Source organism: Pinus tabuliformis, chromosome 1_1 (assembly GCF_031772625.1).
Source record: "Pinus tabuliformis cultivar Carrire ecotype Pingquan chromosome 1_1, CPIR1, whole genome shotgun sequence".
Lineage (NCBI taxonomy): Eukaryota > Viridiplantae > Streptophyta > Pinopsida > Pinales > Pinaceae > Pinus > Pinus tabuliformis.
Window position 1 is genome coordinate 933,502,446 of NC_142297.1, and position 26,075 is coordinate 933,528,520.

At 34.6% G+C, this 26,075-nt stretch overlaps 2 protein-coding genes and 1 pseudogene across 3 annotated transcripts; all 3 read left to right on the forward strand.

Moving 5' to 3' along the window:
• Positions 1-761: 761 nt before the first annotated feature.
• On the forward strand, positions 762-2,051 carry LOC149217513 (antimicrobial ginkbilobin-2-like protein). Its single transcript, XM_089390248.1, has 3 exons — positions 762-1,587; positions 1,676-1,720; positions 1,831-2,051. The coding sequence occupies exons 1-3, from the start codon at positions 762-764 to the stop codon at positions 2,049-2,051; spliced, it is 1,092 nt and encodes a 363-aa protein (XP_089246374.1).
• On the forward strand, positions 1,363-7,589 carry LOC149217514 (cold-responsive protein kinase 1-like; annotated as a pseudogene). The gene is made up of 7 exons (XR_016250146.1): positions 1,363-1,587; positions 1,676-2,187; positions 2,297-2,493; positions 2,572-2,649; positions 6,652-6,820; positions 6,895-7,042; positions 7,128-7,589. The product of XR_016250146.1 is annotated as a cold-responsive protein kinase 1-like (transcript).
• A 17,211-nt stretch (positions 7,590-24,800) lies between these two features.
• Positions 24,801-26,069, forward strand: LOC149217515 (cysteine-rich repeat secretory protein 38-like). The gene is made up of 2 exons (XM_089391376.1): positions 24,801-25,766; positions 25,855-26,069. The coding sequence occupies exons 1-2, from the start codon at positions 24,926-24,928 to the stop codon at positions 26,037-26,039; spliced, it is 1,026 nt and encodes a 341-aa protein (XP_089247502.1). The 5' UTR covers positions 24,801-24,925; the 3' UTR covers positions 26,040-26,069.
• Positions 26,070-26,075: the final 6 nt, after the last annotated feature.

Genomic DNA, 26,075 nt, shown 5'->3' on the forward strand with positions numbered 1-26,075 from the left:
GGCATGATAACTGATAAAGATGGCTTTACATGTTTTACATGAAGTCACCATGATCAACTAGAACATCTTATAAATAAGCTATGTTAAAAGTTAACATACATTGATATGAGAAGACTAGAAAACTAAGTTAATATTGTGAAAGAAAAGCAAGTAAATCATAACATTCACTGAGTAGTTGATGATAAGTCACTAACCTCATTTGAAAATCAAGAAATGTTGGTTAATCTCTTGACTAAAATAATCTTTTAATATTTTCCTAAAAAAAATAAGAAAATAAAAAAATCCTCCTAAAACTATTTATACTTTCCTATATTATATACAACATTAAAATGATATTTAATTTTATAATAACTTATGATCAATAAAATAATAATGCATGCCTCAAATATAACGAAATCACAACTCGTTTTAATATCAAAGCAGACCGACCGAGAGAAGTGGCCACTCCCGAACACTATTTTAGAAAAAAAATGTATTATATTTGAATTTTACAATTTAATATTAATATTTTTCAATTTGAACCAGTTCTCTAAAGTTTTAACCCAAAAAAAATTAAATAAAATAAAAAGATAATAATAAAAAGTCAAAGCCGACCCCGGGGAAAAAAAATGCAGGAGAAAAGGTCAAGTTCGCGTGCAGTTTGCCAGGCCTGATAATATTGATGTAGCTCCAATCCTCAAATTAGAAAAGGGAAGCGCGCTGAACTTTGCAAGGCCCAGCAATATACGAGAACAGGGAAGACCGTTGAGCCCTGCGCTGCGATGGCGATGAAGGTGAAACAATTAATCAGAAGCATGCTCCTCACCTTCACTCTATCAACGTGTCTGCACCTCTCAGTCGGTCAACAGATAAATTTTACTATAAAGGTTGTGAATGGGTACCGTTGTGGGAATAGCCAGTATGAAAATGGCACCCTCTTCCAGCTTCATCTGAACCAGGTCTTGGAATTAATGGTGGTGAACGTTTCTACTAGTGGATTCAATACGTCGAGTGTCGAGGGGCAAAACAGCAATAGTACTGTTTATGGCCTTCTCCAGTGCAGGGGAGATTTAAGTTCCCTGGACTGCCAAAAGTGCGCCTTCACGATAAAAGCAGTGCTTCTTGAGACATGTCAAAACAGTACTTCGGGATTCATTCAACTAGATGGCTGCTTCTTACGTTACGGCAATCATTACTTTTACAATTATAGTGAGGGAATCCAGCCCTATGGTAGCGTTTGCAACTCGGAAATCAGCGACAAGCCAGAGACAATCCAGTCTGTTGTTCTAAAGTTGCTCTCAAATATTACCGAAAGAGCCGTGCAGAGTCCCAACCTTTTTGCTGCAGATGTATTCGAAGAGTATTCTTCGGCTTCGAAGCTAATCTATAGCTTAGCCCAGTGTTGGAGAGATCTGTCCCAAGCGAGCTGCCAGTCTTGCTTATCTGCTCTCTCAAGTATAACATCTACATCTACCAATAAATCAAATACATGGGGATGCAAAATCGGATCAACTGGAGCACACTTCTATGTTATGGGCTGTCATTTGCGTTACGAGCTTTATTCGTTTTTCTATGCTCCCACTACCTCGCCTCCGCCTCCATTACCTGGTATCCTCCTTCACATAGTTTAGATTCGTTTTGTACATTTTAGTGAAATTAAACTTGCCCCAATTTAATGCTAATACTTCCTGTGCAGATGGAATTCATACTCCTATCCCCTCGCCACGGGCTGCATCATCCGGTATCATCCTTCACATATTTTACAATGATAACAATAAACTAGTTTTTGCCCATTTTGGTGAAATTAAACAAGCCCGATTTAATGGTGAGGCTTCGTCTGAAAATTGGCAGAAGGCAAAAAACGTAATGTTCTTGCTATAACTCTGGGCGCAGTGGCCGCTTCGGTTGGATTATTTGCAGCCATATGCCTATTTCGTTTTTTCCCAAAACGTTGGAAACCGATTTCTCGAACAAGAGGTTCCAAAATTGCTCAATCATTTAGTGTGCACCTTATTAGCTTTTATGTGGTGAACTGTTCGCCTATTTCATTATCGAATTTCTTTCGCAGGTGAGGAAGGAGAAGTTAGCTTATCGCCTTCCATGGCGAATCTTGAACTCCTTTTCAAATACGATACTCTAAGGCAGGCTACCTCTGATTTTAAAGCAGAAAACAAACTTGGTGAAGGAGGGTTTGGATCCGTCTTCAAGGTAAGGGCCTCGCATCATTGCCTTCCGTTGAATTACATACAAGTAGGTAGCTAGTCCAAGTCAGTTATAATGGAGAACAAAAATAATTTTGAATTTCATTGATCTTCAGGGTGTTCTACCTGATGGTAGAGAGGTTGCAATTAAACGGCTGAATATGGGTTCAAGGCAAGGAGACAATCAATTTCTGAATGAGGCAAATCTCATCACTCGTGTTCAGCACAGGAATTTAGTGAGATTGCTTGGTTTCTCTGTTGAAAGATCAGAAAGGCTGCTAGCTTGCTCTTTAATTGCTTAATCTCTGCTTGAATCCTGGAATTGTTCGAGTTTGTGCACGCAGCTTCTTGACTTTTTTACTGTGTGTGATGCAATAATTGTAGATACAACAAAATGCCATTTACTTAACTGGACAGCCAGGTATGAAATCATAGTTGGAACTGCGGGTGGGCTTGCCTATCTTCATGAGACTTAAAACATAAAACCTCACAAACTTTATTGATCATTTGCTCGATTACATCTTCATTTATATAGGAAACACACAACCAATTCTGGTAACCAATTCCTAACTACTCACAACTACATCTTGTTCAACTGCTCATAACTAATTCAGTTTCTACATTATTCTCACATCCTCCCTTAATGGAGAAATGGATTCTCTACAATACCTAACTGACTTCTAAAAACTTCAAATTTGATTTTACCAAGGGGCTTAGTAAATATATCAGCCACATTATCCTTGGTGTTACAAAATAGCAATCCAATTTCTTTTGACATAATTTTCTCACGTACAAAGTGGTACTGTAACTCAACATGTTTTGTTCTAGCATGGTAAACTGGATTATGTGCTAATTTGATAGCACTCTGATTATCACAATTGATACATGTTGCACCACTTTGCGCTTCTTCAAGATCAGCAAGAACTCTCCGCAACCAAATAGCTTCACAGGTGGCATTGGTTAAGGCTTTGTACTCTGATTCTGTTGATGATAAAGAAACAGTTGGCTGTTTCTTACTGCTCCAAGATACGACCCCTGATCCAATATGGAATGCATAGCCAGAGGTAGATCGTCTGTCATCTGGATTTCCTGCCCAATCTGAATCAGAAAAACCTGTCAGTACAACATCAGATACATCAGTATACATAATACCAAGATTCATTGTTCCCTTTAAGTATCGGAGAACTTTCTTTGCAGCAATCTAGTGATTTCCTGAAGGCTTAGCCATGAATTGACTAAGGATACTGACTGAGTATGCAATGTCTGGCCTGGTAGTGGTGAGATAGTTCAAACTTCCCACTAACTGACGATATAATGTTCCATCTGCCTCTTTCGAAACATCTTCTTTGTACAACTTTGCATTCTGTTCTAAGGGAGTTGACATAGCTTTACAATCTATCATATTGAACTTTTTAAGAATCTCCTTTGTATATTTGCTTTGAGTGATCAATGTTTTACCAGTTTCTCTCCATACCTCAATGCCTAAACAGTAATGCATTTCACCCAAATCTTTCATTTCAAAAAACTGTGACAACTGAACTTTAATTTCTTCAATTAACCTGTGAGCACTGCCTGTTATAATGAGATCATCCACATATAAAGATATTAAAGCAACATGTCCTTTTTCATCTTTCTTTACATACAAGTTAGGATCATTTTTGCTTTTCACAAACCCATTCTGAAGAAAGAAAGTATCAATCTTTACATACCATGATCTTGGTGCCTATTTTAAACCATACAATGCCTTTCTTAACCTGCAAACCAGATGCTCCTGTCCCTTTTTGACAAACCCTTCAGGTTGAACCAAATAAACTTCTTCCTGTAAATCACCATTTAGAAAAGCAGATTTGACATCCATTTGATGTATATTCCAGTTATGTTTGGTGGCTAAGGCAATCAGTAATCTAATTGTATTCAACTTAGCTACTGGTGCAAAAGTGTCTTCATAATCAATGCCCTCCTGTTGAGCATATCCTTTTGCTACTAATCTGACCTTAAATTTATCAATTGTACCATCTGCTTTAAATTTTGTTTTATACAACCATTTGCTTCCAATTGGAACTTTATTTTCAGGAAGTTCCACTAATTCCCATGTTTGATTTTTCATAATAGAAGCATACTCATCATTCATAGCATTAATCCATGGTTCATGTTGTTTAGCCTGCTCATAATCAATTGGTTCTTCAACATTCATTATATTAGACATTAAGGCATAGTCTTTATACCTTTCAGGAAGTCGAGTCTGACGGGATGACCTTCTTGGTGTGGGTGTTCCATCCATGATTCGTTGGCTTTGAGGTGTATCACCCCCTTGTGATGACTCACTGCTGCTAGATGTGCTCGTACTGCTGCATTAACAGAGGGTAGTTGGAATTAATACCTTTCTACCATAACTTGTAGAAATTGTGCACACAGAGTTTATCAAATATTGTAACGTTAAGGCTGTTGTGTGCTGCGGTTCCTGTGGCTGCTGTGTGCTGCGGTGTCGAGTTAGCGTTAAAGGGCCGGTGGTTTTGGTTTCACGCATACTGCGAGTTTGATAGAGGTCGCACAGCCAATTGCCAGAACCAGCGGCATTCCAACTCTTAGGTGCGGTGAGAACTGTAGTTGTGGCCCGTAACCAGACTTTGTCCAGCACCATCGTCCAGAAACTGTCGAGAACCGGCGAGAAACGTGCTGAGTGTCTTGCGTTTCCCACGTTTGTTTTGCTGGACTCCTGCGTGTGTTTCTTTGATTTTCTTGAAACCTTGCTGCCAGAACTTTGCTGGTGTGTTTTGCAAGCTTCCACCGTTTCTACTACCGAGGTCATATTCTTTTTCAGTCGGCCCAGTTTTCTTTGTTTTGTTGCACAAATCGTGTAAGTGGGTCTTGTTCAAGAAAGTGCTGTTAGTGAGCACCGTTTGTGACAGCGGGTCTGATTGGAGGAGCCCGGAGGGCCAAGGAGAGCAGAGCGAGGCAGTAGAAAAGGCGTTTTGTTTGAAGTGTGATAAAGCTAACTGATATGTCTATTCTTTTAGATTTTTTTGACAATGATCTTTTTAATGATCATTTTCTCATGAACCCATTTGGGATTAGCAGTGTTTTTGAGTCCATTGATGAAGAGTTTCATGTTGTTGAAGATCATGTCCCTGAAGAAATCACTCATGTTGTTGAAGATCATGTCCCTGAAGAAATCACTCATGTTGTTGAGGATCACGCTGTTGAAGAAATCACTGAGATTAACACTTGCCCGGTTGTTAGAAGTTTTATTGGATCTACTTTCAAGATGACTGCTACATTGGAGGATACTACCATGGATGTTCTTCGAAGGCCGGTCATGTTCAAAGATGACTGCATTTTGGTGACTCCTTCGTTGGTTCCTCATGGAAAGTGGGGAGAACATGAATTAAATTACCTCGTTCGAGATCTTGCATTGCCTCTCAATCCAAAAGAGGTTGTTGACGTTAAGTATGTTAGCAAGGCGGCGTTTTGTTTGAAGTGTGATAAAGCTAACTGATATGTCTATTCTTTTTCCTATAGCAATCTTTTGCCAGATGTCCAGGTTTTCCACAATAATGACATACAATGTTCCTTTTAACATAAGAATTAGGAGGTGCCTTACCTTTCTGCTTTGCTTGAAAATGGCCTCTGTTTCTGTCCCATGATCTCCCTCGGAATGGTTTTTGGCCTCTGGCAGTCAAAGCCAAATCAGAACCATTTGACTCCAGTTCAAATGTTTTCATGCGCTCTTCTTCTTGAAGAAGAATTCCAGCCAATTCTTCAAATGTAGGAGGTGTCGGTCTAGCTGAGAGAGCTGAAATAAAGACTTTATAGTCGGGGACTAACCCCTTTAAAGTAACAGTTACCAAGTCTGTACTAGAAACCTTTTCACCAATATCACCAAGCTTATCACTAAAGTCTTTAATTCGGGAAACAAAGTTACTAATGCTTTCATTGGCATCCATTTTGATAGATAGCAGCTTTGTTTTTTTATCTTCACAAAGATTTTGCCTCACTTCACTTCACAACTTTTGAATGGCGGCTACTTCCACGGCAAAAGGTTGCTCCTTTTATCTGCACAACAGGCTAGGTGGCTACCTCTGCGGCTTGCTTACCCAGACTTTCTTCACAAAGACAACTCAACAAATTCGATGGTTGCCTTCTCCAACGACAGTAGTCACAGTGGCAGACTACGCCAACAGACTTCAGCGGACTCCCTTTCACTTTCGACTTTAACCAACAGGCAGACAGACTTCAATCAAGAAAGCGGTTCGGTCTCTAGCTTTCTTCCACAACGGCCTCCTCTTCCCAGACTTCCTTTCTCAGTGGCAACAGCAGCAACCTCCTCTTTCAACTGGTTCTTCACTTAAACAGTGAACAATGGTCCTCTTTTCCTGACTGTCTCTGCGGTTCTTACAACTGACGACAGTGGGGTGTCCCTCTTCCTCTTCACGACCTCACTCAAAACTCCAACGCACAACAACAGACGGACGGAGTCTGAGATTCGAATTATCCACAGAGATATCAAAGCAAGCAATATCTTACTGGACAATAAATACCGACCCAAAATAGCAGACTTTGGCTTAGGCCAAATTATTTGCAGAAGATGAAAGCCACGTTAGCACTAGAGTTGCGGGAACTTTGGAAGAATTCTCTCTGCAGTTCAATCTCTTGAATCTTGATGTCCCAAATTTTATTTACTAATGGCGATTTGATAGTGCATAACATTGTGTAGTGGTTACATGGCGCCTGAGTCCTTCAGCGGACAGTTGACAGAGAAAGCAGATGTATTCAGCTTTGGAGTGCTTTTACGGAAAAAAGAACCAGAGCTTGCTTCAAAACATGGACATTCCTGTTTGACTCTTGTGGATCCCATTTTTGAAGTAGAAATTTTCTAAAATATCCACGGAATTATGATTTCTTTGTAACTAATGTTTTTATGTTTTTTCGACATTGGTCAATTACCAGACATGGAGACTATATAACGCAGAGAGAACATTAGAAGTTATGGATCCGACATTGGAGGGCAGTTACTCGTGGGAAGAAGGGATTAGAGTGATTAAAATTGGTCTTCTGTGCACTCAAGCAGGCGCAACGTTGAGGCCTTCGATGCCCCAGGTGGTGTTGATGCTGACAGGTGAGCAACAGCATATTCCTTCTCCCACAAGGCCTGCTTTCGTAGATGAGCAGAGTGTATTGACAGGCGAGCAACAACATATTCCTTCTCCCACAAAGCTTACTTTCGTAGATGAGCAGAGTGTATTGGCCGCACCCGACCAAGCTGAACGGGCTACAGTTACTGCTCGTGAAGATCCTAACAACAGGTCAAGCAACACTCAGCCGTTGGAAGTACCACCTTATTGTAGGACAGCTTCGAATGTTCACGCTGCAGGCGGTAATCTTTCATTAAGCATTTTGGAGCCAAGGTGAAAATAAGGCGATGGCTTATTATTATATTTATCTCCATTGATTACAATAAGGCGGCATTTCCACTGCTCATGCGATATTGTGTTGCTGGTTTTGACACGATTAAGCACGTCAAACACTGTATTTGGTTTCATAGATTATGATAAGTTACAGAGTTTCATAATGTACTGATTCATTATATAGGATGTGTTGTTTGACCATCTAGGATTACGGTTGATTATCTTTATGGTTTCTTTTTCATAGATTTCTAGATATTTTAAAATAATTTATAATGTGTGAAATATGAGTTAAAATAATATTAACCAATATTTTTATTGAAAAATTTCATTTTTTTAAAATTAGAAAATAATTTTTCGTTATTTTAAAATATTTTGAATATAATTTTGAGGATTGAGATTTTTCATGTCATACCAACTTGGCTACCTCCCAAAACCACATCGCAAAATATCAAGTGGACAAAGGTAGTATTATCATTACCGTATTTGCCTCTGCTCAGATTTACAACCCTTAACTTTGCAACCCTCAATTTCATCCATTTCTCAGACTGATTTGCCGAAACTTTTGATATCTGGTTCAAATTTGCAGGCTTCTTCATATTCCCAACACACAACCATTCGCCTTTGCACCTCTAGGAACACACCAATAACATTCACAAATCGCATAACCTGGCCGTGAAGGTATAGACATCTAAGCACTTGATTTATCTCTACTAAACCATTTTCACTCTTTCATATTTGGATTACTAAATACCAATATAAGTGGTGGTGTATGTCGCTACTTTTATTAAGATCTACCGATCACTGAACAAAATTACTATGAAATCTTGGTGGTGTCTATATTGCTATTTTTATTAAGATCCCACTGATCACTGAACAAAATTAATATGAAATCTTTTCATTTTTTAATAGGCTATATTTAACATTAATACTATGGAAAAACCATAAATTCTCGTAAACTTAAGAAAAAAACCATAAATTCTCATAAATCTCTCAAATTCAAAAATCTTAAGTAACTTAAAAACTAATAAAATTTACCTAAACCACTTTCACAAAAATTATTTACCAGCATATTATAAAATTTATTATGTTTCATTAATTGAATTTCATTCTTATTCTTTTGAAACTGGTGTTTCAACTATTTTATTTATGTGTATGTAAGCATTGCTCTTAATAGAGATAGTGATCCAACTTTTATTAATATGTTTATTTGAAAGAATTTCCTATAATTATTTACATAGGTTATTATGCACTACAGGGCATTAATTTTCATACTGTGGGTTCGCTGTCCATGTCCTTATTCAGTTTATGTAGTAGTGATGTTTTTTAATATTAAACAGTGGATTATGCCGGTCCTTTCCTACATTGTTATTGTTTGAGGACTTTTGAACTTGTGATATATTCCATAATATGTTTTAAGGAAGAAACTTCTGGGAATTTTATTGTATTAAACCATTATAATTGGTTACGTGAGTTGGAAATAATTAAATTTCAAGTTCCAATGGGTTTTGTAAATTTATATTCCATAATATCTTTTAAGGAAGAAACTTCCCGAAATTTTATTGTATTAAACCATTATAAATGGTTACGTGAGTTGGAAATAATTGATTTTCAAGTTCCAATGGGCTGTGTAAATTTGGGTACTTCTTAGATTTATAGAAACATAAATCTTGACTAGTGGTACTGAGTATAGTTTATAAATCTTTAACATCTTTTTTGTAATTACATTTTATTTATTTTTGTTATTTTTCATTAAGATGAAGATAATATCTACAAGGTATTCTTTTCTCCTATTCTATTCTTCTTATAGAAGCAGGTCTTTCTCCTATTGAGAGCTTTGCTATGCTCAGGTTTCTGTTGTACAAGCACAAGCTCAATAACATAGACAACCATAGACTTCCTAAGCTAGCTTTAAATTCCAGCCAAAACCACCTAAGGTTTAACCAAGGATGGCATAAGGACACAAGGGCCTGGTTAAAATATTGGGAGATCAATGAGAATGATGCTTTGCAAAACATAAATAACATTTAAGATATTGTTACTTCTAAATTCAAAGAAAAATTGTGGTGTGAGAAAGATTTAGCGTCTAAAAGAAAATTAAGTTATTATAAGAAGGTCATCAACGTTAGTCTTCTAACGTTGTGGGGGGTGCGAAAGCATCTGAGCCTTTGTGGCGTTTATCTGTGCATATGATGTAACTTTTCATTATCTTATTAATAAAAGTTACTGCTTTTTTCTTTGGAAAAAGAAGGTCATCAACCCCACCCTTGAAGATCAAAAGTATCTCTCTATTCTAACTAGCTCAAAGAAGAAAATTAATATAGCAAAGATTAGAACGAATTCTCATGAGCTCCATAGTGAAACTGGTCGCTGGGCAATTCCTAAAACGCCATGGATGGAAAGGATCTGCCATATTTGTGAGAATAGGAGCATCAAGGATGAAAACCACTTCCTCTTAGAGTGCCCTGCATACAACCACATTAGATCTCAATTTCACAACCTTTGTTACAATACTGACCTTCCTAGCCTTTTACAATGCCAAAATTATAGTGAGCTTGGGAGGCTTCTCTCCAAGTTTTTTGAGCATAGGAATAAAATCTTAAATCAAAATAAATAATTTGTCTTTTTAAGTCCGATAGATCATTATTTGGTCTCAGCGGACGTTAACCATCATCATCATCATCATCAATAATCTATATTTAAATTTTATGGAAATCAATATCTACAAGGTAATAATAGTCTATATTTAAATTTTATGTTTTTAATGAAATTATGAAAAAATTATTTTGCAATTATCTAAATTTGTATATTCTGCAACTAATATCCGTTTCCGCAAATGAATCCATTATTAAATATAGGTTGCAGCGTTCCAAAAGAAGCAAGAAAATTGTCAAAAAGATGACATTTGGTTTCCAAATGGTTAACCACCTACTAGATTGCTTGGCAAGCTAAGAGAAATCAGAGATCTTGAAGTCAAAGACTGAGTCAAACTTGGAAACTGCCTGTTGCAGTTAAACACAGGAAGCAGAAACACTAAGCTGTTAAAACACGAAATCATGAATTGCTTTTCCAATATAAAGTCATAAAGAAATTGGACTCTTAGTTATCGATCCGTAGGTGTCAGATTTGCTTATAATTTCTAGGCTTAAAATTGTTTCAAGTTGTTTTTATCATTTGTATAAATAGCGAGACAAAGAACATTGTGCTTATTTGTATAAATAGCGAGACAAAGAACAGAGTGGTTATGGCAATTATTATTAAGTTTACAATCTTTTTGTGGAGAATTTGATACCATGTGTTTTTAATGTAAGTTATTTTTAACTTCTAGATGTGTGCGTGAAGAATGGTTGATTGTAATTAAAACATAAAACTCACCAACTTTTATTAATTTCTTTACTCAATTACATCATGCTTATATAGGAATTCCTAACCACTCATAACTAACTCTGTTCAACTGCTCATAACTAATTCTGTTCAACTGCTCCATAACTAAATCTATTTCTGCATTATTCTCACATCCTCCCTTAATGGAGAAATGGATTTTCTACCATACCTAACTGACTTCTAGAACTTGTACTTTGAACATCTGCTGTATTCTCTAGATTGATCTAACTACTGCATTAACAGAAATGGATTTTCTACCATACCTAACTGACTTCTAGAACTTGTACTTTGAACATCTGCTGTATTCTCTAGATTGATCTATTGATCTAACTACTGCATTAACAGAAATGGATTTTCTACCATACCTAACTGACTTCTAGAACTTGTACTTTGAACATCTGCTGTATTCTCTAGATTGATCTAACTACTGCATTAACAGAGGGTAGTTGGGATTAATACCTTTCTACCACTCCCCCTTAAACATCTGCTGTATTCTCTAGATTGATCTAACTACTGCATTAACAAAGGGTAGTTGGGATTAATACCTTTCTACCACTCCCCCTTAATTCCAACTATATAACAAACGCAAACACCACTCGGCCTTGCAAACACCACTCGGCCTTCCTCACCCACCACTCGGCCTTCCTCACCTGCGCTCTCACCCCAGCTCAAACCCTGAGCTCTGATACCAAATTAAAACATAAAACTCACCAACTTTTATTAATTTCTTTACTCAATTACATCATGCTTATATAGGAATTCCTAACCACTCATAACTAACTCTGTTCAACTGCTCATAACTAATTCTGTTCAACTGCTCCATAACTAAATCTATTTCTGCATTATTCTCACAATTGTTAGATCAACCCTGCACTTCGGGAGGTCCCTGTGAGTTGTAAGGTTTGTAAGGTTTTTTCTTTAGTTTTACAGTGTTAATGTTTGTGTAGTTGTTTTAGCATTCAATTTCAATTTTTTGAGTTATTTCCTCGTTTACATTTAATTTTTGATATGCTAAACATGGTACATTGTAGAGGTTGATGTGCACATTAGTAATCAGTTTTGAGTTAAATTTTCACATTTTAGATTTCATTGTCATTTTTTTTAAGCAGCTTTATCTTTTGTAATCTAAATTTTGTTATCAGTTTTTCATATGTTAATTAGCTTAAATATTTCTTTTCAATAATTAGTGCAAAATGAGTTTAATTTTGCCGTGGTAGAGTTAAACCATTTTCTTTCATGTTCAATTTTTAAGCATTTATTTTTGACACTTGGAATTAAGTGTGAATTTTTACAATATAGATAAGATTTTTTATTTTTCAAAAATACCTTTTATTTTTCAAAATGCCAATTTAGATAAGATTCTAGATTAAAAAAACATGTGCATTGATTCTCTCCCATTTATATAAAAAGCATTTCATTAATCTTTAAAATTTCTCCACTTTATATAAAAAAACCATTTCATTAATTTATAAAATCAAACCTCACATATACAATGCACATCGTAGTGCCTAAGTTTTGACATGAAGACGTCAATACACATATTGAATTTGCTTGAGGAGATGTATATATTTTTGCTCAAAGAAGAGGTAAATACATTTAATGTGAATGAGAGTCTTCTTTCTTTACAACTAATTACACAACAGGCTATCACACAAAGATTATCAGATGAAAACCACTTTGGCACATCCATCCTCTAGGATATTTAGTTCATTTGCACCCAAATATATGATGAATATTTGATGTGTCCCATATATAGGGTTGTTTATTAGATATTAAAGTTCCTATCCCATGTTAGGATGTTTAGTGATGTTTAGTGTGTAATAATGTAGAATGTTTAGTGTGTAGTAGTTGTAATGTTTAGTTTATAATAGTTGTAGGTACAATTTATTATATATATATATATATATATATATAGTAATTAAAAGGAAATGAGAAGCAGTCAAATTTCAATTTCTTACTTATTTAGTTACTAGTTTAAAAAAACTATTTAGATAATCAACCAAATTTTTTTAAGGAATTAGGATTTATTTTCTTTTACTTCCAGGAATATTTTATAGCTAACATGATTGTATCTTCATCTAATACCTCAAACAAACATATACTCTTAGTAATAAAGTTTGAGGGAGCATTGCAACTTTATATTTCTATTCAAGAACTTCATCAATTACTAAATCATAATATTGTCATGCACTCCAAGTTGTAAATTTATCTATTCATCTTTTATATATATATATATATATATATATATGATTTCTTTCACAATGCATGGAAATTTGTCTTTCTTGGGGCTTATATTCTTCTGAGGGTGCATGATAAAATCAGCTTTAAGTTGTGATTTATTCTCTCATCCATAACTTCTCATACCTTATCTATTATTATCTTATGGTTTACAATCGACTATACCTTGACTTAAAAGTAGTCAAGCTCGTTAACATCCTATCCTAGTGAAGTTCGCTCCCCAATTTAGCCTCATTAAGATGGAGAATCCCCTATCCTTTTAAATGATTCATCACATGGAATTCATGGCATTTAATACCATGTGCCACCAAAACCATGTGCAGTATGACTGTTTCATGAGTTAATTTTACCCTAACATTCCCCCTTTAAACTTGACCAAGGAAATCCACATGCTCTCCTCCATTATCACCTATATCTAATCCAATAATTTATCATCAAAGGCACACATACTGAATTCATGGCATTTAATACCATGTGCCACCAAAACCATGTGCAGTATGACTGTTTCTTGAGTTAATTTTACCCTAACATTCCCCCTTTAAACTTGACCAAGGAAATCCACATGCTCTCCTCCATTATCACCTATATCTAATCCAATAATTTATCATCAAAGGCACACATACTAAATAGGTCTTACAGTGGTATGCCCATATACATGTATTTAACAAATTTCATCTCAAAATTAAATTTTTCTTTTTTTTGTTATTGCTATCCAACACTTATGTTTCCATTCTCTCAAGTCTGCACACGTTTTTACACAAGTGCTCCCCTCACTAGATCTTGATTATGTGGCAACCTTCATATATGTAAGCCAATAAAGCCATGTGCACTGTGGACCTAACAAATTTGACACTTTCATGAGTCAATTTTACCCTAACATTCACGCTTTAAACTTAACCAAGCAAATCCACATGCTTTCCTTTAATATCACATGTCTCTACTCCAATAATTTATCTTAAGGGGCACACATACCTAACTAGGTTTTAAAATGTAATGCCCATGTACATGTAATTTACAAATTTCATCTTGAAAGTAAAATCGTCTTCTTTTCTTTATTGCTATCTAGCACTTATGTTGTCATTCTCTCACATTTGCACACTTTCTCACACCAAGTGCTTTCCTCACCAGATCTTGATAATGTGGTTGCATCTCACCCTATTGGACCTCTATTTCCTCTCAAGAAATGATCATATATATGGGTCACATCCTAGTTGGGAATCTCCATGTTAGCTTCAACCTCAAAATATAATGTGCCAACAATTGCAACCTTAACCTCCTTCTACAGACCATGATTCTTTGTCTCTATTACCATTATTAGAGATAAAGACAATGAGAGAGAAAATAACCATAGAAACAACAAAAACACATGAAACACATGATTTTTATCATGGAATGCCTAAAACTATGAAAAAACACTTAATAGATCATTCGTGACCCAAAGGAAAATTATAATGAAGTCTTCATGCCTTTAAATAGGCTAAATTACATAATAATACTATGGGAAAATTGTGAGTTATCAAGACATGGAGCCCAAAAACTGCCGATGGTAAATTTACTCTATGAGCCAAATTATGTTTACTAAAACTACCCTAACAATCCCCCTTAAAATTGACTCAGGGAGACTAACCTAGTCCAAACCTCATTGTTGAATTCCATATAAAAATGTTACTATCCATCAAAATACCACCTCAGGCTCGGATACTCCAACCCAGCAGGATTAGGCACTCTATGGTCAAGCTTCCTATCATACTGCCCTGGCTTAGGCGATGGGTAACCAACCACTTTATTCTACACTTTTCTAGGATACTTTTTCTTATACATGGTTCATCAACCATCTCACATTTTTCCATTCAAGCTACCATAATAGTATACCTTCCACCCTTATACCTATTCAGGTGGTCCATTCCACAACTTTATCATCCATAACTATATGCATCATTGCACTCCAATGGGTATGCCTAAATAATAATTCTCACAAGAAGAAAACATCAGGCTACCAACAAGCACACCTGCCATCATTGTACCTACTCAAGTGGTCCATTCAAAAACATGAGAAATCATGTGCTATCATGCTACATGTACACCTAAACAAAAGGTCTTAAAACCACCTTGGGGAATGCAACTTTCCTACAGCTAGGATTTACAACTTGGAGCAAAAATGTTTAGTGCATTCATGCACAACTACAACTATCCATAACACACTAGCTCCTTCAATAAACCCAAACACCATTTAATCCATCTACATTCTCTTTCCCATGCAACTACCTAATCTCTCTCTCACTATATGTCCAAAATGTTGATCCATACCTTGATGTGTGGTCTTCCAACACCATTTTCACTCACCAAATCCATGGGATTTATCACTGGCCTAGCTCTCAAAATTAACCTTACATAGAGCCATCCCAACAACCATTAAACCGCTTTTATCAGCTATTGGTTCTTCAACAATAACATATCTATAAGACCACTACTCTTGCTCTTGGTTTATTAACATTGTTTGCACTCTCAGGTTCTTTCAGATGACCAGTGGTATTGTCCTCTAATGCATCTTGTAAGAAAATATCTATTACGACATTAGTATCATGAAAGTGTCTCTGTTTAAATTCTAGTGAAAGACGCCTTTCATGATGTTGATGCTATAGGCTATTATGTGATCCATAGCTTCTCAAACCTTAGTTTCCACTAATACCTTGGAAAGTTGTCTTCTTTGAGGCTAATATTCTCCTTCTATCACATAATAAAATTGGATTTAAACTAAGGAACAAGTTATGTCCTATTTTGTTAGCCATAGCTTCTCATAACTTTGTGGCCACAGACTTCATAATCTTTATTCTACATTGTATAACCTTCAATATTTAGTATTTTTTTTATCATAGTTCCATTGGTTCTTTGTTAGCCATATCATTTTAGGATACCATATAATTTTTTGATACTAACTTTGTACTATCTTCATGCACCAATAAAATTCAAGCTTGCAACACCTTCCTCGTTGAGCCGAGAGGCTCATTCTATAGCGCAGTGTGATGTGTAACTCTATCTGTCCATCATCAAAGTTGAAATTTTGTTCATGTCGACCCAAATATAAATTTTAAAAAATTTAAAATAAAATAAAATAACTATACAAAATATTTAAGTAATGTTGGTTCATAAAAAAAAATTCATGTAAAAAAATTTGATCCCTCTTGACTAAAGTTAGATTCGTATTTTGGCGGGCAATCTTTGGATCTAGAGTATGGTGCAGGGTGATCCGACAAAAGTATATGAAGGATAGAAATATCTTATTTTGGTACCGCAATAACAGTATTGGTGCTACAGGAGAATCAACTATATGGCGTAGCTTTCTTAAAGTTGGAAATTTCTTCCTAAAACAACTAGTATGGAATATGGGTTCTGGACACTCCATGATTATTGGAGTGGATCAGATTCATGGAGAGGGTGGGGACTGTTTCATTTCTGATTCACTGCGTGATTTCCTATATCGAAAGGGTTGTTTATTATGGAATCAACTAATCTGTTCATGGCAGGATCACTTACCTATATGGAAATCTCCATTGCAGTTGGGGTTGTCTGTTAAAAGGGTGGATGAATGGATGCAAATAACTGTTGGATTAAAAACACTGGGGATTTGTAGGGAGGTGCTTTATGACAGATTTATATGGTCGGGAAAGATGAAATCTGGTAATGTTTTGGTGGCAGACATATGTGATAAGTTGTGCGACGGTGCTGGAGGATATTTGGTGGATCCTATTTTATATGATCTATGGAAATGTCATATTCCATGCAAAATTATTTGCTTTTCATGGCTAGTGTTCAAGAATAAGAACCTAACATGGGAGAATCTGAAAAAGCGAAAATGGCATGGTCCTAGTATGTGCATTATTTGCAAGCAGGAGGAGGAAAACAATGTTCATATATTTATGAAGTGCCAATATGTATCTCAGGTATGGGGTTAACTAGCTGTTTATTTTGATTTTCCTTATATACAGTTTCACAATGTTGCATACTGTATGAGATGGTGGAACAAGCAAACGCTGGCTTGGAGGTTAATTCCCCTCCTTGTTTTCTAGTCTATATGGAAGTGGAGGAACAAGCATATCTTTGAGGATTGGAATGATGACTTTGACCTAATATATGAAAAGATCATTTCTTTAATTTCACTATATCCTATTAAAGAAAACGTTCATACTCAAATGAAGCTTACAAAGAGTGTTGGCCCCTAGATGGTATATCCGATTGCTTTTTTCGATGGGGCAACACAACATTAGGTTTGTGGTTGTGGCATATGGCTTGTTATGTCTCTTGATCTACAGTATCGGGTATACTAGAATGCTGGTATAAGCACCAACAACAAGGCTGAGGCAATGGCACTATGGGGCATCTTATGGCTTATAAATTTCTTCAGTATCCCAGAGGTTCATATATATGGCGACTCTAAGATTATTGTGGATCATGTCAAAGGCATAGTGAATATAAATCAGCCCACCCTCCTTGGCTGGTTAAGGAGAATTGATTACTTCTGGACATAGATTGGGTGCCCTCGTATTAATCACACAGGCAGAGAATACAATCAGATCGCGGATTCGCTCTCAAAAAAGGATCTGCATGGAAAAAAGGGTGAAGTTCAGATGATCATCCTTATGGAGGAGCAGAATATGCACACTGTGGAGTTCACATTTCTGGGATAGTAATTGCAACAATATTTTTTTTTTTTTACTTTTTGGCATATATTCTTTCCTCTCTATGTTACATGCTATAGTTCAAGTGTAGATATGGTTTTGGAACGTTGTGCATATGGTTGATTAACTCACCAGATAGGTTTTTAGTTGTTTTGATGATATCGCTGGTTCTAGTTATCATTATGATCATATTTCATATGTTGTACCTCACCTAAGTATGGATGATTATGTATTGATATGGGTTAAAAAGGGTTGGCTATTTCTGGGAATCCAGATATTCTAGATTGATGATGAATATTTTCTGGATGGTCCTTTGATGTATATGATCCATCAGTTTATCTAATATATAACCTTTTTCATTCTGAAAAAAAATAAAAATAAAATAAAATAAAATAAAATAAATTAGATTCCTATTTAAAATGGATCTATATTAATAATTAAAAGATTACATTTTAATAATGTAATTTTATGATGCTCGCTAATTCCCAACTCGTCTTAATGCGTATTGCTAGAAACAAAATTAAAGCATCAATATTCTTTAATGCCCCCTCCTTCCATGGTGATAAGGAAAGGTATAGAAAGAACTTACATGAGGATTTTTCAAGTTACTCATCCATGTAAAGGCTATATCTTTAATTTATTTTTGAGTTAGAGTTACGTAGCTGAAAATTGTGATAATTTAGATGTGTTATCGTAGTGTAACCTTGCCTCAGAATAATTTCCTAGAGGTTATATTGGTTGATCCTTGAAATTTGACATCATTATGGACTTAGTAGACGACATATATAGAGAAAGCATACACTGAATTAATGTGAGTATGATCTGTAACAAGGGCTTTTGTATTAACAAATCCTTTTTTAAAATATTTCTCACCTATCACATTTGTAATGTGAAATTACTCCGTACTTTCTTCTGTCATGAGACTAGTTATTTTCTTTCACTCTAATAAACGAATCCCTTTACGTAAAACATTTATTTGTGTTATTATTTATATGATATAGCCATTTTATATTCTTGCTAGATGATTAAACAACACTTATTAATGATCACAAACCTAGTATTAAAAGAGAGTGGTCTCATTCCCCTCTGGAAGCCAATTTATTCTAAACGGAGAAACGAAAGATCTTACTTTTAAGGACGTTGGCCTTAGCTGATGCCTTTTAGTGATCATTTTTTTCTCTCACATGACACTTTGTGATTTTTTTTGCAATGACATGGTTGGTGATCATTTTTTTCTTCGCATGGTTTTTTTTGTAAAGAGAAGGTTGGTGTGATGTATTAGTTATGGTTTCTGTGTTCATATTTCCTCTTGACATATTTTGTAAGGGAAGATTATAATGGAAAATTTTGAAGCAGTTTGGATTTCACATTTTAAGTTTTTTTGGTTACAAAGCATTAAGTTTTATTTTTTCCATCCTCATGAAATTTATTGTTTTATTAATAAGTATAAAGAATATATTTTAAAAGAAGGGAAAAATATCATTGAAGGGGAACAAATACAGTTAGAAAAATAGAGAGATAGTACGTATAGATTCTGATAAAAAGAAATACCATAACTTGACAAGTAAAAATCCACATGAAAAGTGACCAAAATGTGAAACAACATCTCATAGTGACTCTCTCTAACATACTTATGCACCTTGCATATTGCATTATTCTAATATGGAAGGAAATAAACAAAACAAAAGCACATGAACTCAAGGAAAGATAGACAATGAAACATTAAAATAGATTGTGTCCACTAGTAAGAAATTTAATTTCCATATTTAGTATGCAACTATAAAAATTAGGATCTATAAATGTGCATGTTGTTTACACTTACTAAGTGACATACATGCATATTAAATAAAGCACAGATCAAACTCTCTCTCTCTCTCTATATATATATATATATCCTCTTAAAAATGAAAGTGTCTTATTACTCACCTACAAGAGCCCTTCACATAGGGTAAGACTACTCAATAACTTAATTGTATGGAAAAACTATGTGGAATTTTTTTTTGTAGAAGCTTTAGAAAAAAATAAAATAAATTCATGTAAATAACTTTTCAAAATTCATGAGAAGGTTTATATGTATTTACAAATGGTCCTCCTTGAATTTGACATTATATATATAGATATATATATATATATATATATATATATATATATATATATATATTCTTGGCTACAACTAACACATTTATAGCCAATGGTAACACTCGTGGGCAATATATTTTCCAATATCCTCTATATTCTTGCCAGGAGCATGGCTATCTCCACAGAACAATTTGCAAAACAATTTTAATGGTTGCGATTTTAAGAATTAGTAAAATTTACCAATGCTTGTACTTGAAGGTATGTATGGATCTTAAATTTTCCCTAGCAAAGAATATATTTTTTGGATGGGAAATGTACTTAGATGTATATAAATGCACATAGTCAGGAGACAACAACCTTAATCCCTAGTTAAACCTCTAGAGCTCGAAGTATAAATATCACCTGGAAACCATGACAACAACCCTCTCCAAGGATTCTTTAGCATCTAAGTTTAAAATGGATTCCATTACAAACTCTTGAGCATCATGGATGTATCTCATTTTATTAGCCATATTCAATCAAGGGAGCAAGGGCCTCCAATGTTAGGTCTTGCTTCTTAGTCTCAACCACCAAGGAGGAGCCCTCTTGCCACCAAATGTGATCTCTATAGGTTATTGTTTCCCTCCAAGGGTGTTATGGGTGTCATGATTAGGTTAGTCGCGAACCAAGAATAGGTCTCAAGGTCTAATCAAGGTCAAGGGAGAACAACAAAGTCCTTAGAACCATAAATAATTCTTCTTAGTTTTAACCACCATGACAAACTAAGAAAATGTATAAAACATTCCCTCATGGGGATCTTTTGACTATGAGTTCTTTACTAGAGGATATTATTATGTTTTTAGTAAGATATATGGGTCTTTGATTCTTAACAATGGGAGAGGAAGGATAACAAGGGTCTTGGGTATTGAACAAATGTTCTCAAACTCAAGGATCATGAAATATGCATTGAAACACCACATGGGATCTCTCTATGGGATTTTTAGTCTCTAAGTGAAATATGGATACCAACTAGTTGATCTGGGCAATAATGACCGGTATAGGGGTCCATACCATGGTCAAAAAGAAAAATAAAGGCCTTACATAGGAAAATTAACATTTTAAGGCTCAAGCACCATGACATATTCCCTCTTTGTTGGGTTTTTCACCTATGATTGGTGCTACAAGTGTCATTAGATAGTTTTGTGCTAAGGGGATGGGTCTAAAGGCCTTGGCAATGCTCAAAATTAAAAATCAAGTCCTCTACTCCTAAAAGGAGGTTTTAGCGCTAAAGATCTCATTTGGAAACATGTTAGTTGAGAGAGTTTTACATGGTTTTTATTTTATATACAACAATAATGCGCACACATTTTTTATATACAATGAGTTCTAAACAATTAGATAGAACTATCTCAATTCCTCTACATGTTGGATGAGTTGGTTTTATTAGTTTTAGCTTCAAATTAAGAAACTAGTTGATCTCTACTGCATAAATAACAACAAACAAGTTTTTCCATCTCTCTATTAATATCTTCATTTTGACTATATTTTTTAATATGATCCACATATTCAACACCATAAAACACACAGTTATAAAATATAACACTCGTATGCAAACTCCATAAGATATTTATAAATCTGGTATACAAATTCCATATGATATGTGTGTGTCTTTTGATTGTGATAAGAACTTCAAATCCAATTTAAGGCTTCATCAATTTTATTAATTAAAAAAAAAAAACTTAATGATGGTATATAAGAAATCACTACTTTGTTTTTACGACTAGTTTGAGCATAGGCCAAGTCACCTCAAATGTTAGACATAAGAAATATCTACCCATGAGTGAGATGTTTTTTTTTTTTTTTTTTTTTTCTCGATAAAGACTAAATCTATTAAGTAAAATATAGTACAATCAGGAGAAGCAAGAGACCGGCAGACCGGAAATGATGGATCCATCAACCTCGGTCCCGGAGGAAAGATTCAATCACAGAGCTACATCAAATAGTTTGAGAGCAAGGACTGACTAACAGACTTTTACCCCAGAGGGTCAGAAACTACAACACAGTGTTTTTTCCCTTTCTTTTTGTTGACTTTTGTCCAGCCCTCATGGGGAGAATGAGCTAGAACCACTTGAAGATTGGAATTCTCTATCTTCGGGAACTCCTTTTCTGATTCAGAAGAGGAAGTCTCATGGGCGCGTTTCTGGGAGATTGCTGTGACATGGGTGTGCCCCTTAGTGTCCGAGGGCGGAACCATCGGCTGAGGCGTCTGGTCCGGTTCTGAATCGCTTTCCTCATCCTCCATACTTGGGGAGCTAGAGCTCCCAGCTGGCGGCGATGGACAGGGTGCCCAACGCTTGGGTTTGGATTTTGCGAAGATGCCCTTTTTCGTTCTTGCTGTCAGCGATGGGCAAGAGTTCTGTAGGTGCCCTGTTAGGTGACAATGGCGGCATCACCATGCTTGTAACAATATTTTGGATGCCTTTTAGATGTTACATAAAACTATACATTTTTATTTATTTAAATATTGCATTATTAATGTATTAACACGAACCTATGCATTATTAATACAATTTGAGTAGGCTAATGGTTAAGAGCATGTGTTTCCTTCTAAGAGGACACATGTTCAAAACTAGGGGGGTAGAGTATGTATGCCTTAATAGAGTCAAATCACTAGCATAGCCATATAAATTAAATATTCTTTTTATTAATTATAAGAATAATTATTATATATGTTAAACATAGAGTATGTATGCCTTCGTAGAGCCAAATCACTAGCATAGCCATATAAATTAAATATTCTTCTTATTAATTATAAGAATTATTATATATGTTAAACACATATAAATTTTAGAAAAACATGGAACGAGATTCTTAACCATAATGATTTACTTCCATTTTACTATGGAGATTCTTAATCTATAAATATTTTTGTTAGAATATGTCAATTACCATGGCTTATTAATACTACATGTCCAAAAAATTATAACTAGAAATACTATATCTCACCTCACTTCATATGACATTTTGTTTTAATTAATCAAATTAATTAAAATGATAAAAAATGACATAACTACTTTGAAGATAAATCTCAACCTTTGATTTGTGGATACTATTAGGAATATTCTAAAATATTAAGTGGACATTAAATCTATACCATCCACGTAATAAATATTAATAATTAAATTAAAATCTTAAAAACTCTATTCCAAAATAAACATACTTTTCAACATAATTATAAATAAAAATAGCATTATATTTTTTAATTATACAGTTTTTCATAAATTAAATTTATATTTAAAAAAAATTAATTTAATTTTATATATTTATTTTTTACACTAAATTTTATATATATCTAAAATAAAAATATCATTATTTTTTTAAACGGTATATATATTTAAAATAAAATATCATTTTTTTAAACAAATAATTATTAAAAGAAAGCATTACCTTAAACGAAATTTACATAATTAATTAATATGTATTATTTTTGTTTAATTAATAAATTATCAATTTTCATCTTTTTTACTGCTAACAAAAATAGACTTTGACATAATTAATTAATATGTATTATTTTTGTTTAATTAATAAATTATCAATTTTCATCTTTTTTACTGCTAACAAAGATAGACTTTGTCTTCTTATTGTGTCAATGTTAATTAATAAAAATGATATCATTGATTACATGGGTTATTATTTTAATTTCTTTACCAGTCAAAAAATAATTTTAAACTTAATAAATTTTCTTTAATCATTATCATATTCAATCAGTAAACCAATCGCAGATAAAATTTTAATAATAAAAAATATAAAATTTTATAAAAACAGATTTAAAATATAATAATACATCACGCTTTCGTATACGAAATTTTAATCATAAATTAAATTTTAAATTTTAATTATGAAAAAACGTCTTAATCAATTATAATAATTACAAGATTATAATGCCCACAATGCAAGTTCCCATTCCATACCTTTCAGGATGCCCGTCCCTATATAAAAGTCTCTTGCGTGTATAGAGCCGATTCCACGCCTTTCGAAATCCAGTAGGTAGATGACGCTTTCAAAAAATCAATATTTAATTAGGCGGCTTTTGAATTTGAATTCGGACGTTTTGATAACTATAGTATTTATTTATGATAAAAATGACGACTTTTTAATGAGAAAAATTAAAGGAACATATTAAATAATTATAATATCTACTTATTATTAAATTTATTGGGAAGTAAGTTTCTTGATATTTATTTGTGTTTTAGTCAGTAAAATTTATTGTATTTCAAATTTACAAGGTTAAAATCGTAAATTTTTTTATTATGATTTTATTTATTTTGAAGTTGAACACTTTGTATTAAGTTAAATGAAAATTATATAGATAAAAAAATTTGTGTCAATGATTTTTTTAAAAAAAATCAGGTGAATAATATAAGTTCAAAGTTTTAAAATTACTAAGATTTTGTCTAATTAAATAGAAAGAAATCAGACTAATAACATAAATTAAAAATTTAGAAATTGTTAAGATCTTGTCTAACTAGAAAATCTTATAAATAAAAACTTATAAAAATAATTTACTATAAAAAGACAAAAAAAAAAAAAAAAACAAAAAAACAAAAAACATTGTTAGTACTGCTAACATGGCTCAAATATAACGAAATCACAACTCCTTTTAATATCAAAGCAGAGTGACCTCGAACACTAATTTGGGAAAAAATGTATTATATTTGAATTTTACGTTTAATATTAATATTTTTCAATTTGAACCAATTCGCTAAAGTTTTAACTCAAAAAAGAATTTAAATAAAATAAAAGGATGATAATAAAAAGTCAAAGCCGACCCCGGGAAAAAAAAATGCAGGAGAAAATGTAAGTTCGCGTGCAGTTTTCCAGGCCTGATAATATTGATGCAGTTCCAATCCTCAAATTAGAAAAGGGAAGCGCGCTGAACTTTGCAAGGCCCAGCAATATAAGAGAAACAGGGAAGACCGTTGAGCTCATGCCCTGCGCTGCGATGGCGATGAAGGTGAAACAATTAATCAGAAACATGCTCCTCACCTTCACTCTATTAACGTGTCTGCACCTCTCAGTCGGTCAACAGATCAATTTTACTATAAAGGTTGCGAATGGGTACCGTTGTGGGAATAGCCAGTATGAAGATGGTACCCTCTTCCAGCTTCATCTGAACCAGGTTTTGGAATCAATGGTGGTGAACGTTTTTACTAGTGGGTTCAATACGTCGAGTGTCGAGGGGCAAAACAGCAATAGTACTGTTTATGGCCTTCTCCAGTGCAGGGGAGACTTAAGTTCCCCGGACTGCCAAAAGTGCGCCTTCACGATAAAAGCAGAGCTTCTTGAGACATGTCAAAACAGTACTTCGGGATTCATTCAACTAGATGGCTGCTTCTTACGTTACGACAATCATTTCTTTTACAATTATAGTGAAGGCATCCAGCCTTATGGTAGCGTTTGCAACTCGGATATCAGTGACAAGCCAGAGACGTTCCAGTCTGTTGTTCTAAAGTTGCTCTCAAATATTACCGCTAGAGCCGTGCGGAGTCCCAACCTTTTTGCTGCAGATGTATTCGAAGAGTATTCTTCGGCTTCGCAGCGAATCTATATCTTAGCCCAGTGTTGGAGAGATCTGTCCCAAGCGAGCTGCCAGTCTTGCTTATCTGCTCTCTCAAGTATAACATCTACATCTACCAATAAGTCAAATACATGGGGATGCAAAATCGGTTCAACTGGAGCACACTTCTATGTTATGGGCTGCCATTTGCGTTACGAGCTTTATTCGTTTTTCTATGCTCCCACTACCTCGCCTCCGCCTCCATTACCCGGTATCCGCCTTCACATAGTTTAGATTCGTTTTGTACATTTTAGTGAAATTAAACTTGCCCCAATTTAATGCTAATACTTCCTGTGCAGATGGAATTCATACTCCTATCCCCTCGCCAAGGGCTGCATCATCCGGTATCATCCTTCACATATTTTACAATGATAACAATAAACTAGTTTTTGCCCATTTTGTTGAAATTAAACAAGCCCGATTTAATGGTGAGGCTTCGTCTGAAAATTGGCAGAAGGCAAAAAACGTAATGTTCTTGCTATAACTCTGGGCGCAGTGGCCGCTTCGGTTGGATTGGTTG

Coding starts and splice junctions, on each gene's coding strand:
- LOC149217513 (XM_089390248.1), top strand. CDS start 762: ATGGCGATGAAGGTGAAACAATTAATCAGAAGCATGCTCCTCACCTTC. Junction 1,588..1,675: donor GCCTCCGCCTCCATTACCTG/GTATCCTCCTTC, acceptor CTTCCTGTGCAG/ATGGAATTCATACTCCTATC. Junction 1,721..1,830: donor GCCACGGGCTGCATCATCCG/GTATCATCCTTC, acceptor GAAAATTGGCAG/AAGGCAAAAAACGTAATGTT.
- LOC149217515 (XM_089391376.1), top strand. CDS start 24,926: ATGCCCTGCGCTGCGATGGCGATGAAGGTGAAACAATTAATCAGAAAC. Junction 25,767..25,854: donor GCCTCCGCCTCCATTACCCG/GTATCCGCCTTC, acceptor CTTCCTGTGCAG/ATGGAATTCATACTCCTATC.